The sequence below is a fragment of the Engraulis encrasicolus genome, chromosome 3 (assembly GCF_034702125.1).
Source record: "Engraulis encrasicolus isolate BLACKSEA-1 chromosome 3, IST_EnEncr_1.0, whole genome shotgun sequence".
Lineage (NCBI taxonomy): Eukaryota > Metazoa > Chordata > Actinopteri > Clupeiformes > Engraulidae > Engraulis > Engraulis encrasicolus.
In genome coordinates this window covers 33,591,877-33,604,376 of record NC_085859.1, presented here as the reverse complement: position 1 = coordinate 33,604,376, position 12,500 = coordinate 33,591,877, and the positions used below count along the sequence as shown (strand labels likewise).

General features: G+C 44.9%; 1 protein-coding gene across 1 annotated transcript in view; it reads right to left on the bottom strand.

Moving 5' to 3' along the window:
- Window positions 1–12,500, bottom strand: part of sv2ca (synaptic vesicle glycoprotein 2Ca) — an 88,445-nt gene that overhangs the window by 38,135 nt on the left and 37,810 nt on the right. The window contains exon 4 of the mRNA XM_063194441.1: window positions 4,713–4,864. Coding sequence (XP_063050511.1) covers window positions 4,713–4,864 — 152 coding nt within the window. The remainder of the gene's footprint in view (window positions 1–4,712; window positions 4,865–12,500) is intronic.

The window sequence follows — 12,500 nt, the reverse complement described above, 5'->3', positions numbered from 1 at the left end:
AGCCAGTTTAGTGTGTGATGGGGCATGGCAGTCTGGTGTGTGAGGTGCATTTGCTGAGTCCTGATTGGATGAGGTTAGAAGTAGGAGAGGAGGGTTTGATGTGTGTTGCCTGGATTGCCTTGATACTGTGTGTGTGTGTGTGTGTGTGTGTGTGTGTGTGTGTGTGTGTGTGTGTGTGTGTCTCTGTGTGTGTGTGTGTGTGTGTGTGTGTGTGTGTGTGTGTGTGTAAGAGAGAGAGATAGAGAGAGAGAGAGAGAGAGAGAGAGAGAGAGAGAGAGAGAGAGAGAGAGGGAGGGAGAGAGAGAGAGAGTGGGTGTGAGTGTGTGCGTGTGTGTGTGTATGTGTGTGTTTGTATGTGTTTGCATGTGTGTGTGTATGCGTGCATGCGTGCATGCGTGCATGTGTGTGTGTGTGTGTTTGCAGTACTGCATGCCTGTGTATAATGTGCATGTGTGTGTGTGTGTATGTGGGGGGTGTACATGCGCGTGGGCGTGCGTGTGTGTGTGTGCGTACACGAGTCCGTGTGTGTGTGTGTACGTCTTTTCTGTTTGTGTGTGAGTCTCTGTAGTGGGTAGTCTGAAGTGAGGGGGGAGGGGGGCTGTGCACCCAAGCATGACAGCTCTGCACTAGGAGAGACTCCCACTCACCCCCTCCACACCCCCACCACCCCACACACACACACCAGCACCCCATCCCCCTCTCTGCAGTGCCCTGCTGGTGATTATTTCCCATCGATTTCATGGCACACGGGACAGGGGACCAGTGATGGGAATTTCGTCTCTTTTCTGGACAAGGGAGATGGGACAGGGGACCGGCTATAGCCAGGAGACATGGTGCCCCATGACGCACTAGTGGTGGTGGTGGCACAATGGCAGTGGCTGGCTCGCCTGGCCTTGCAACACAAACCCCCACCACATACCCTTAGTACATGTAATGCCCTTGCAGAACACACACACACAAACAAACACAAACACACACACGCGCACAGGCACGCTCACACATACACACACACACACACACACAGACACACACACACACACACACACATACACACACGCACGCACGCACGCACGCACGCACGCACGCACGCACGCACACACACACACAAGCCCCACCTAACTTTACCCTACCCTACCTACACACCCACACCCATCCACCCACCCCCCAGCCTGGTTGCGTCACGGCCCAAAAAAAAGGCCTCCACTCCACCGCGGGTCATTCATAAATCACACTCGGAGGCCCAGCTTTGTCTCGCGAGGCAAGGAGAAAAACCTAATTATGCTCGATCGGCGAGAAATAAAAAAAGAATGAGAGAACGCAGGGAGTGAGCGGGTGCGATAGCACAGCAGCGAGAGTGGAAAGGCAGGAGGGAGGAGGGAGTAGGGAGGAGGAGGGGGTGAAGGGTTGAGACTGACAGAGAGAGGAGTAGTGCTGTGTTGAATAAGGGGACGCAGCAGAGAGCGAACGCTTTGTTACGTTATGTTCCGAGCAGCGAGTGGCCCCACAGTTAACATCCATTACACTGCTACTACGCAGTACACATCCTGGCATGGCTCTCTGTGGCCCGCTCTCTCTCTCTCTCTCTCTCTCTCTCTCTCTCTCTCTCTCTCTCTCTCTCTCTCTCTCTCTCAATGCATCTTTCCTTCTGTCCATCTCTCTACCTCTGTCTTCTCTTACTCTCATCTCTCTTTCTCTCTTTTGTTCATTCTCTCCTTCTGTATCAATGTCTCTTTCTCTCTTTACTGTCTCATCCCCTACTGGTTTCATCCTCTCTCTCTCTCTCTCTCTCTCTCTCTCTCTCTCTCTCTCTCTCTCTCTCTCTCTCTCTCTCTCTGTCTCAATGCATCTTTCCTTCTTTCCATCTCCCCATCTTTCTTCTCTCTTATCTCTTACTTGCTCTTTCTCTTACTCTTACTCTTACTCTCTCTCTCTCTCTCTCTCTCTCTCTCTCTCTCTCTCTCTCTCTCTCTTCCACTCCCCTTCCCTCTCTCTCTCTCCCTCTCTCTTTCGTTTATTGATGAGTGCAGCTCATTTCCCCTTGCTGAGGCTCCATAAATCAAGGCGTTATATCTCCCGACGGCACGCCTTCATCCTTTAAATATCCCCGTGCTTCCACCGGCCAACATTAATCATTTAACCCTGGGCAGAGCCACACACACCCCCACACACACCCTACATACACTCTACACACAGACACACGCCATACACTTTACACACACACACACACCCCATACACATGTTACACTCTACACACATCCTGTACATACACTCTACACACACACTCCATACACACCCTATATACACCACCCCCTCACCCACACACACACACACAGTGCATACACACAACACACACACACACACACACACACACATACACTCTACACACACACACACACACACACACACACACACACACACACACACACACACACACACACACACACACACACACACACACACACACACACACACACACACACACACACACACACACACACACACACACACACACACACACACACCACAAACATGAGCATACACTCTACACCCCCCCAAAACACACACACACAAACACACCCACACACTCCACACACATCCTACATACACAGTTCACACTACACTCAAACACACACACACATACACTCTACACACCCCCACACTCGACATTCACCCCCACACACACACACACACACACACACACACACACACACACACACACACACACACACACACACACACACACACACACACACACACACACACACACGCACACACACACATACACACACACCTTCCACACCACCAACCAAACACAGAGTCTGCACACCCCCTCCTACACACAGTCCTCCTCCCTTCTCAATTAAGTCCAACACTCCTCTTGCACGTCACAGCCTTTACACACACACACACACACACACACACACACACACACACACACACACACACACACACACACACACACACACACACACACACACACACACACACACACACACACACACACACACACACACACACACACACACACACACACACACACACACACACACACACTATAATGCACTAATCCATGACATGACCCATAGCACTGGCCTCTTGCCCCAGGCCAGGCTCTCATTGAATCCTTAAGCCAGACTACTCAGGAAATTTCAATTAGCCCAACAAAATAAGCCAATCAATGCTCAACACATGTGATCACTCTATTCAGTGTTTCCCAACCAGGGGTACGAGTACCAAAAGGGGTACCTGCAGTTAAGTTGAGAACAAACGTATAGAGCTCAGTCAGATTTTGATCATAGAGGAAATGACATGAGCATGAGTGAGGGGTACATATGGAATGGTGTGATATAACAAAAAGGCTTAGGGGTATGCAAGACAGAAAAGGTTGGGAAACACGACTCTATGTCACTGCATAATCAATATATACCTGGTATAGAAAATAATTCAGTCCATCAATTCACGTTTAGCATCTAGAGCTGTGCGTCATTTTTAGCCATGCGTCCATCCGTGCACGCGTCCGTACTCGTGTGTGTGTGTACGTGCCTGCGTGTGTGCGCTCCTGGGTGTGTATGCGTCTGTGTGTGTGTGTGCATCCACATTCACATGTGTGTGCAAGCTTTGCCATACAATATATAATGCTTTCAAAATGAATCTACTTTGCCATACTTCCTTTTTTTGTTGCAAAAAGTCCTTTAAAAATATGCAGGAAATAATGATAAGGGGTGGAGGGGGGCAGTGTTACCCTTTATGACAGGCAGGATGAAATATAGGGCTGCCACATACGCTTTCTCACATTTAATTCGATATTAAATGAAAGATTTTACAGAACATTAGTTTGCCAATTGGGAATGTTCTGGTGTAGCCGTCCAAAATTGGATATAGACACTTTAATAATACCATTCCCATTGTACAACACATCTATGGATTAAAAGGACCCAAGTCATCCAAAGTACTTACATGCATCTATATTATTGTGTCACCAGGTTCTTTGAATTAAACCAACAGTATATAATATGCCTGCCGCATTATGCCCAGAAAGCAGCCCACAATTCGCTTTACTGTAGCCTAAGTGCTGCCTGTGTGGCATCACTTTGTGATAGTCTGTGACTGTCTTCAAGACGTTTGCAATATATTTCATTCAATAGAAACAAGTTGCACTGATCACGTTTCTGTGTGTCAGAGGTCGTGAGCCTATGGCTACTGAGAGGGAGACACATTGGGTTATTCAGCCGGAGAGATCATCATTACTTTTTGGATGTTGGCAAATGTTAGCAAACGTATCATGTCAGACAGAAACCTTGTCTCTACAGTTTTCACAGTTTTTTTACTTATTAATGTATAAATCACTATTTTCTAAATGAATAATATGGTGAGCATTGTAGTTGGTTATTAATTCAAACACAAACCCACGGCCTCTTGTGGCTTATTGTTTTAAGTTAATCGAAAGAAAACTCACAATTCTCCATAAGTGCTGCCTTTCTGACAATAGGCTCCTTCGTGACGACGCAGTAAGATTTTTGCTAGGCAGTGGGCATGCGCACTTTGCCAGTTTGACAATGCATCAAACTGGCAAAGTGCGCATGCCCACTGCCTAGCAAAAATCTTACTGCTTCGTCACGAACAAGCCTATTACTTTGTGACAACACTTGATCGGTCAGGTGAGGTCAGGTGACATGTGACAGGAAGTGATGCGAGAGAAGGCGGTGACTCACCGTAGTGCGGTATGATGGCCCAGGCCATGGCGGAAGCGTAGATCTCCCCGATCATCCAGAACATGCAGAGCCAGCTCAGGTGCTCGCCGCGCTTCTCCCTGGCCAGCGTCTCCGCAAAGTAGGAGAACACGATGGGCACTGCCCCACCAATCCTGGAAAAAATGGGGAAAGACTTAGACTACAAAAACTGCAATCCTTTAAAAAGGCAATTTACGTTACAGTGAAGCACATCACAAAACATGACAAGAATGGCAGACATACAGTACAATACCGCAGACACATACACATACAAATACAACACCCCTCGTCATTGGCATCCATTTTAAATAGCCAGTAAACAAAATAATAACTCAATATAGTTAATATAACTATAGATAAATAAATACACTATGCTGTACAAAGATGCCATGTCTTGCTCCCTGGATGAGTCTGAAGCTCTGAATGTTTGTAAAAGGGAAACTCATTTATTGTCTTACATTGGGAAAGGAACGGAGGACAAGTAGTTGGCTGATTCTGTAGAATATATTTCCTCACTCTTGACTGTTATACAGAAATCTCTGTATGTCTTGCACACATATAGTTTTGGACAATGGACATCTACTGTCACAGCCCATCATTTGGAAATCAATACTGTGCCATTGCCAGTGACAGGAGTAGCTGAGCACAGACCGACCGCTACAGAATAACACATAGAGAAAGGACTGGACTACGTTTTGTCACATACAGAGAATGAATGCCCAAAAATGTACCAAGCTTGCATGTCAAAGTTACAGTCCCCCTTGTCATGCTCAAGGCCTCTCCAATACAGAATTTTTAAAATCCGGTTTGCTGAACAATATTTGAGTATTCACCCGTGTGAATTTCTGATGAATGTGTGGGCTGTGTAGCACATCTACATCAGTTAGATATCTCGGTTGTTCTTTGTACTTAAAATCAATAAATATTCAGATTCACTTTAGAGAAGTGCCTGCCTGCCTTCGGCACTCTCCATTTGGAGGACTGCCAGGCCAGCCACTGAAAATATATAAATAAAAGAAACACATCTCTAAAAATACCTTCCTGTGTTCAGTTTGCCAAGTATCTTTGATTACTTTAGGGGATTGATGAATCGATTTATTTTCTTCATAAAAACAAAGACGGATCAATTACTTAATTGGATCGAAGGACTCAAAATGATTAAAATCTGTTGAGGGAACAGAAACAAATGTCAAACATAGCATTATGTTTTGGTGCACCCATATTCCTAATTGAACAATCATTAATTGGTTGGATGACTTGTCAAGGCTTGTTACAATGACTGAGGGAAATAAATGTTGAAATTGCTTTCTCTTTGCCCTTTGTGATCGTTTTCCTTAGGTGAAACTCACCAGAATGCAAGATATCCATCATCCAAGCGCCATGAATAGGTAGTGAGTGAGTGAAGCATCTCTAGGATGACCAGGGCTTGGAAATATTGTACCCATATACAAATGTAATGTATGTCTATGCAATCACAAGGATGTTTTTGACAGATTAGTAAAACGCCATGCTTGCAGTACAAGCTCAAATCACAAATTGAATCCTGTTCCTAACCTGAGTATTTGAATAAAAAAGGGTAGATACGAATGATCATAGAATATAACTAGATTGCATTCTCACAGAAAATGCTGGAAGCAGGCTTGCCTTTTGGGGCAGAGATGAGCAGTTTTATTTTTTATATCTCTATCCCTAAATTAAAAACAAACTACTATTGAGAAAACAAAGCTAAAATAAATGTTGGAAAAAAATGCATTCACCCAGTCAGAAGTTATGGGCCAAACAATTCAGCCATCTTGGATTAAGCTATCTTGAAAGTGTTGTAGCTCCGCGTTTTGGGGATATACTAAATGACATAGGGCTACATGGTATTTCAAGTTGGCTAAGGAACACTGCATATGATATAATTTTGAAAATCAACATGGGTCCGAGTGGAATTTGAACTCACAACCTCCATATCTCTAATCCAGCACCTTTGCCATTGATACTAAATGACATACATGGTATTTTAAGTTGGCTAAGGAACACTGCATATGATATAATTTTGAAAATCAACATGGTTCCGAGTGGGATTCGAACTCACAACCTCCATATCTCTACTCCAGCACCTTTGCCATTGACACCAAATGACATACATGGTATTTTAAGTTGGTTAAGGAACACTGCATATGATATGATTTTGAAAATCAACATGGGTCCGAGTGGATTTCGTACTCATAACCTCTATATCTCTAGTCCAGCATCTTTACCATTGAGCCAAGAAGCTGTCTGTCATACACATTTCAGCAAGACAATAACACATTGCATTGGAGAGCTGAACAATAGACTTCTAGAATGGTAGTTGCAAGTGCTCGTTAAGAATAGAATGTTGAGAGAAAGTGACAGTTAAGATGGAACCTTTTATTGGCAGCACCTGTTCTGATTGTCTGTAATATGGCAGTTAGTATTGTGCTCAAAGGCAGAGGGCAGAATCAAAACTCTGCAAGCCCGCTTAATGAAAAATTGTATTGTGAATGCTATCTATTTCAGTTTTCAGGGGGGAAAAACATAATTTATGATGATGGACTATTAAATTCCGTCCAGTCACCTCAAGAGAGAGGATGCATCATAAGGGATAAGACTAATATACTATATATAGGCCTAGTGTGTTTAAAACACATTTCACGTGCATTCACGTCTCCCGGTAGCAAACAGATGGAAAAAAAACCACACAGTCAAACACTCCCTTTTGTTACAGAAAATCCATTTCACAAAGCTAACATTTGCCAAATTACACTTAGCTCCCTCTGTAACCACCACACTGCTCAATCACACACGCTCACACTCAGCACAAAAGAAGCAGCCCTCTCAATACAACAGCAACACAACAAAACACCCAGCACAATACGGCCACTTCAAATGACAAGTGTCTGAGCCCGAGCGCCGCCACCGCGGCCGCCACTGAGGTGATATCTTTATTGAAAGCCAGCCGTGCTTTAATTAGAGTCCCTAAGGCACTGGCTCTGCGGCCTCTGGCACAAGCAGAGCTGGATTAATGCACAGGATGGATATGGCTGCAGCCTAGGGGCCCCCACCTGCCAGGGGCCCCCTGATTGCCCAAAAGTGAAAAATTGCAGAATTGCAACGAGATAAAATATTGAAAAAAATCGATCCACCATGTTGAGAACAGTTGGCAGACACGTTATCCTGAATTTCTAGCTCTTAATTATGACACTGTCTATGTACATTTTTCATGAAATTTGCCTTCTGGGGGGCCCCACAGCAACCTGCAGCCTAGGGGCCCCGAGCCATCTTAATCCGGCCCTGGGAGCAAGATAGTGGGAGTCAAGAAAAACAGTACCACAGAGCCTATTGATTGTCGCCAGCTGTAATGCATTGTCTGGACCAAAAAGTCTATTATCTGGAGTTAAAAAAAGGCTTTAGTGGCCGGCTTCAGGCCCGCCGACAGGGGGGACAAAAGGGTATGTTGTCCCAGGCCCAGGGCGATAGGGGCCCCATAATTGGGTCCCCATTACATTATATGAATTAGGTAGGGGGCCCTTTCAAATGACTTTGTCCCGGGCCCAGCAAAAGCTGTCAGCGGCCCTGGCCAGCGTCCTCACTAGGATGAGACATGATAGCACTGAGTTCCCAACGCCATTCATCAAATGCTGCTCCGCCAGAACTACCTCTCTTGCCTTTAGCTCAGTGCTTAAGATTGGTTTTGTTTTGTTGGTTTGTTTTCCATTCTTTTTTTTTTCATCATGAAACTGTGGTGCATTGTCGTATTTTGTTGGTTGTGTATATACATTTTTGGTCATTTTAAATGTTCACATGGATTTAAGATGTTTAAGGTTATATTTGATGCATAATTTATTGTAAAAAAAAATTGCACAAGAATTTCATTTTTCTGCTTTGTCAGGTTTCATGTTTAACTGTGAGACCTCTTCAAATCCACCTAATCATATTTCTTACTACACTAAACATGAAACTGTTTGACATTTCATCATGATAACTTAAGAATGAATACACACCACGAGCACTACCAACATAAGGTGGATGAATACACACCACCACCAGCAGTAGCAGCAGCAATACTATCCCACCATTCCTCCTCGTTCCTGGAACAAGCTGCAGCGTAGCACCAAAAAAGGGAAAAGCCTGCAGACAGTTACATCAGCAAGGAAGGCAGGCAGGCAGGCAGGCTGCAGTTAAAGACAGTGAAGCAGAAAGAGAGCTGGAGAGTGGGGTGTGTGGCGCGCTGACGTGTGGTGTGGTGTGGTGTGGTGTGGTGCTGTATATTGTGTGTGTGTGGGGGGGGGGGTGCAGCGTTGACATATGGTGGTGTGTATTTTGGTGTATACTGATGCTGTGTATACTGATGTTGTAGTATGGTGCTTAGAGCTAGTATGAGGTGTACTGGCACGTAGTGTGGCATTGTGGTCCTGTGCAGTGCTGTGTAGTGTGGGGTGTGATGTGCAGCACTGATGTGTGGTGTGGACTGGAGCTGTGCTGTGCAGTGTGACCAAGAAGGTGATGCCCTGCGGTGTGACCGGAAAGGGCACAGGTATGCAGGGGTGTAAGCACCAAATTATGGGACCTACTGTATGACTAATTAATGTACATGTAATGTATGTAATGTAATGAATGTCAATTCATGATTTTACATGGTGAGATCAGAGACACATTTTCATGCTTACATGACAATAAAGTCTATTCTGTTCTATTCTATTCTGTTCATTTCTATTCTGTTCTATTCTAAGATCATTATGTAAAAAACTATCTGTGGGTGCTGTGAAGCCAGGTACAGGTATGTGGGGGTGTAGCACTGCATTATGGGGCCTGTGGGATCACTATGTAAAAAAATACTATCTGGGGGTGCTGTGACGCCATACAGTACAATGAGCGACATTGCCCAGGGACAGGCACCCTTGTTCAGGTCCAGTCTGGACCCCCCACTGCCACGTCTATCTCTCTGGCACGTCCCTGTCTTCTCTCCACTGTCCAATAACTGTTAATAAAGGGCACAAAAGGGTCAAAAAATACTTTTAAAAAAAGGCTTAACGGTAGGGTACTGGGTTAGGGCACGATCACACAGACCGCGGATTTTACAGTAGGAGGCGGATGTGTTCTATTGTTTGTCAATGAAAATGAGCGGATTACGCGTCTAATATCAGCGCAAGGCAGGTTGCAGATTCTCCGCCTCTCCGCGCCGGGTGGATCGAGTTGAAAAAAGTTCAACTCAAGGCGGAAAACCTGCGGCGGATTTCCAGATGTTCAAAAGGAGACCGTTATCAACATTCATATCAGATTCACTGTCCAACGTTAGGAGAGCAAGAAAAGAGCTCGTCTTCTATTCATTTTACATAGATGAATGGACAAAGCATTTTGTGTATGTTTTCACAACATTTAATGACACAACACCATCGATTAGGCTATGTTGCGAGTGACAGTTGAGTCGTTACGTTGCCTAGTCACCGCATTCGAATGGACAGTGGATCCACGCTCGGTGTGGTCAGTTCTGATTAATCAGATGGACTCGCATTGCAGATTGAAGGCAGAAGTCCGCGGTCTGTGTGATCGCGCCCTTACTATGCCGGTGACCCAGGTACAATTCTGGCCTAGGTTTTGCCAATCCTTCCCCTAAAAATATATTTTAAAAAAATAGAAAAATAGAAAATGAAAGAATAATCGGACTTCCTGTGATGTCCCTAACACGTGGGGCACTGGTGACTCAGTCCCACTTAACCCACCTATGCCAACGCCCCTACAGGCATGGCCAGATGATGCACTTTTTGTGTAAAACTCACTTGTTTACCACCACACATGCTTGACACCATCTAAAGCAAATTTGTTTAATTTGGTCTCAAGAGAGATGAACAGACAAAGGATATGGATCACTGGAACCATGTTGTGTGGTCTGATGAGACCAAGATAAACAAATTTGCTTTAGATGGTGTTAAGCATGTGTGGTGGTAAACAAGTGAATTTTACCAAAAAAGTGCATCATCTGGCTAGTCAAGCATGGTGGTGGGACTGACGTCATTTGGGGGTGTATGAATGCCGTCAACATTGGAAATCTGAATTACACCTAAAGAAGCATGCATGTCAACATGCACTGTGACGCAGAAGCAGAGCATGATACTCTCCATAGGATTTCATTCAAAACTCACACCCATCTATTTTAGCCAAGTGCAGACTCAAAATGTACAATTTCAATGTACTGAAAGTTTGAAATACACACCGATGACCTCCCTTTTAATCCCTTTTCATTTCGAAATGAAAAAATTAATGTAGTTGCTGCCAAAGGTGGTTCTACAAAGTATTAAGCAAATATCTCCTCGTCGTCACAACATGACTAAAATTTGGTAAGTTGGACAAGAAATCTAACCAGCATGCAACATTTTTGACCAGAATGCATTGCTGTCTGCATGCACATGCAGACGATGCAGAATCTCGAATAAGCTTTATGTGTGGTACCCAGGTCAGGTATAGACTTGCCAAATCAATCTCAATGGTTCTCTGTCTCACTACCTGAGTGACTCCAGAAAGACAGCTCTAGTGTGTGGTGTGATGCGGTGCTGCAGCGCTGAAGGGCCATGTATGTGTAAGGTAAAAGGTATGTTCCTTCACTGCTCGTTCACATGCTCTCTCATGAACTGGCAGCCTTAGTGATGCCAGGAATACAGTGATGCAGAGTGGTGTGTTACAAATCACCATGTGACCATGTGCAGTACAAGTAGTAGTAGCAGAGATGAAAGAATAAATAATTTCCTCTCTGGCAGTAGTAAGGTACAGGACTGGACAAGGACCAAAAACTGACTCTGGCATTTTGAAGTGGCCCCTTCTAAATTGTGTCCAGAGTCCAGGAAGTAAATACCCTGCCACAAATTTGATCCAACCAGCTCTGAATCTGTGTTTTTGACACCTCTGTAAAATATTCGAAAAAGGTCAACAACATCAGCCCCCAAAGACTTTCAGCACACCGCCCAATACCCTGGCCTAGTGTTAAGCAGTTGGGCTTTAGATCAGAGGGCTGCAGGTTCAAATCCCACCCTTCCACTCCCTTCTATCACACTCCATGGCTGAGGTGCTCTTGTGCAAGGGACCAAACCCAACACTGCACTGGGACTGTAACCAATACCCTATACTTAAAATAACTGTAAGTTGCCTTAGATAAAAGTGCCCTTGAGCAACGCACCTAACCCTATAATGTTCGAGGGACTGTAACCAATAGCCTGTAATAATAACTATAAGTCATTTTGGATAAAAGCATCAGGCAAGTGTAAGATAATATAATGTGTGAAGTGATGCAGATTGCCCATAGTAATAAATTCACAGGTATGGTCCTTCACTCTCACTGGCTCATTCCACTGGTTCTCTCTCTGTCGGAGTGACTTCAGAAAGTGTGAGGTGTGATGGTGCAGATTGGCGATGTTGTATCGGAAAGGTAATAGGTATGGCACTTCATGTACACTGGTGTAATGGATGACAACTAGAAAAGTTCAGCGGAGAACGCTAGTAAACCTCCCTCCCGAAGCCTCATACAGTAACGGAAGCGATTACCAATCGGTCTGGACCTTTAGCTCAGCGGTATCGCAATGTGGCTCCCATTCCTGGAACTGGAACATTGACTGGTACTGCAGGTGGCCGGTTTGAGCCACGAGTGGCAAAGTAATACAGATCACCTCAGTTACACTAGCTCATGTCAGGCTGTCTCTCTGTCTCTCTCTCTCTCTCTCTCTCTCCCTCTCTCTCTCTCTCTCTCTCTCTCTCTCTCTCTGGCTACCTAAG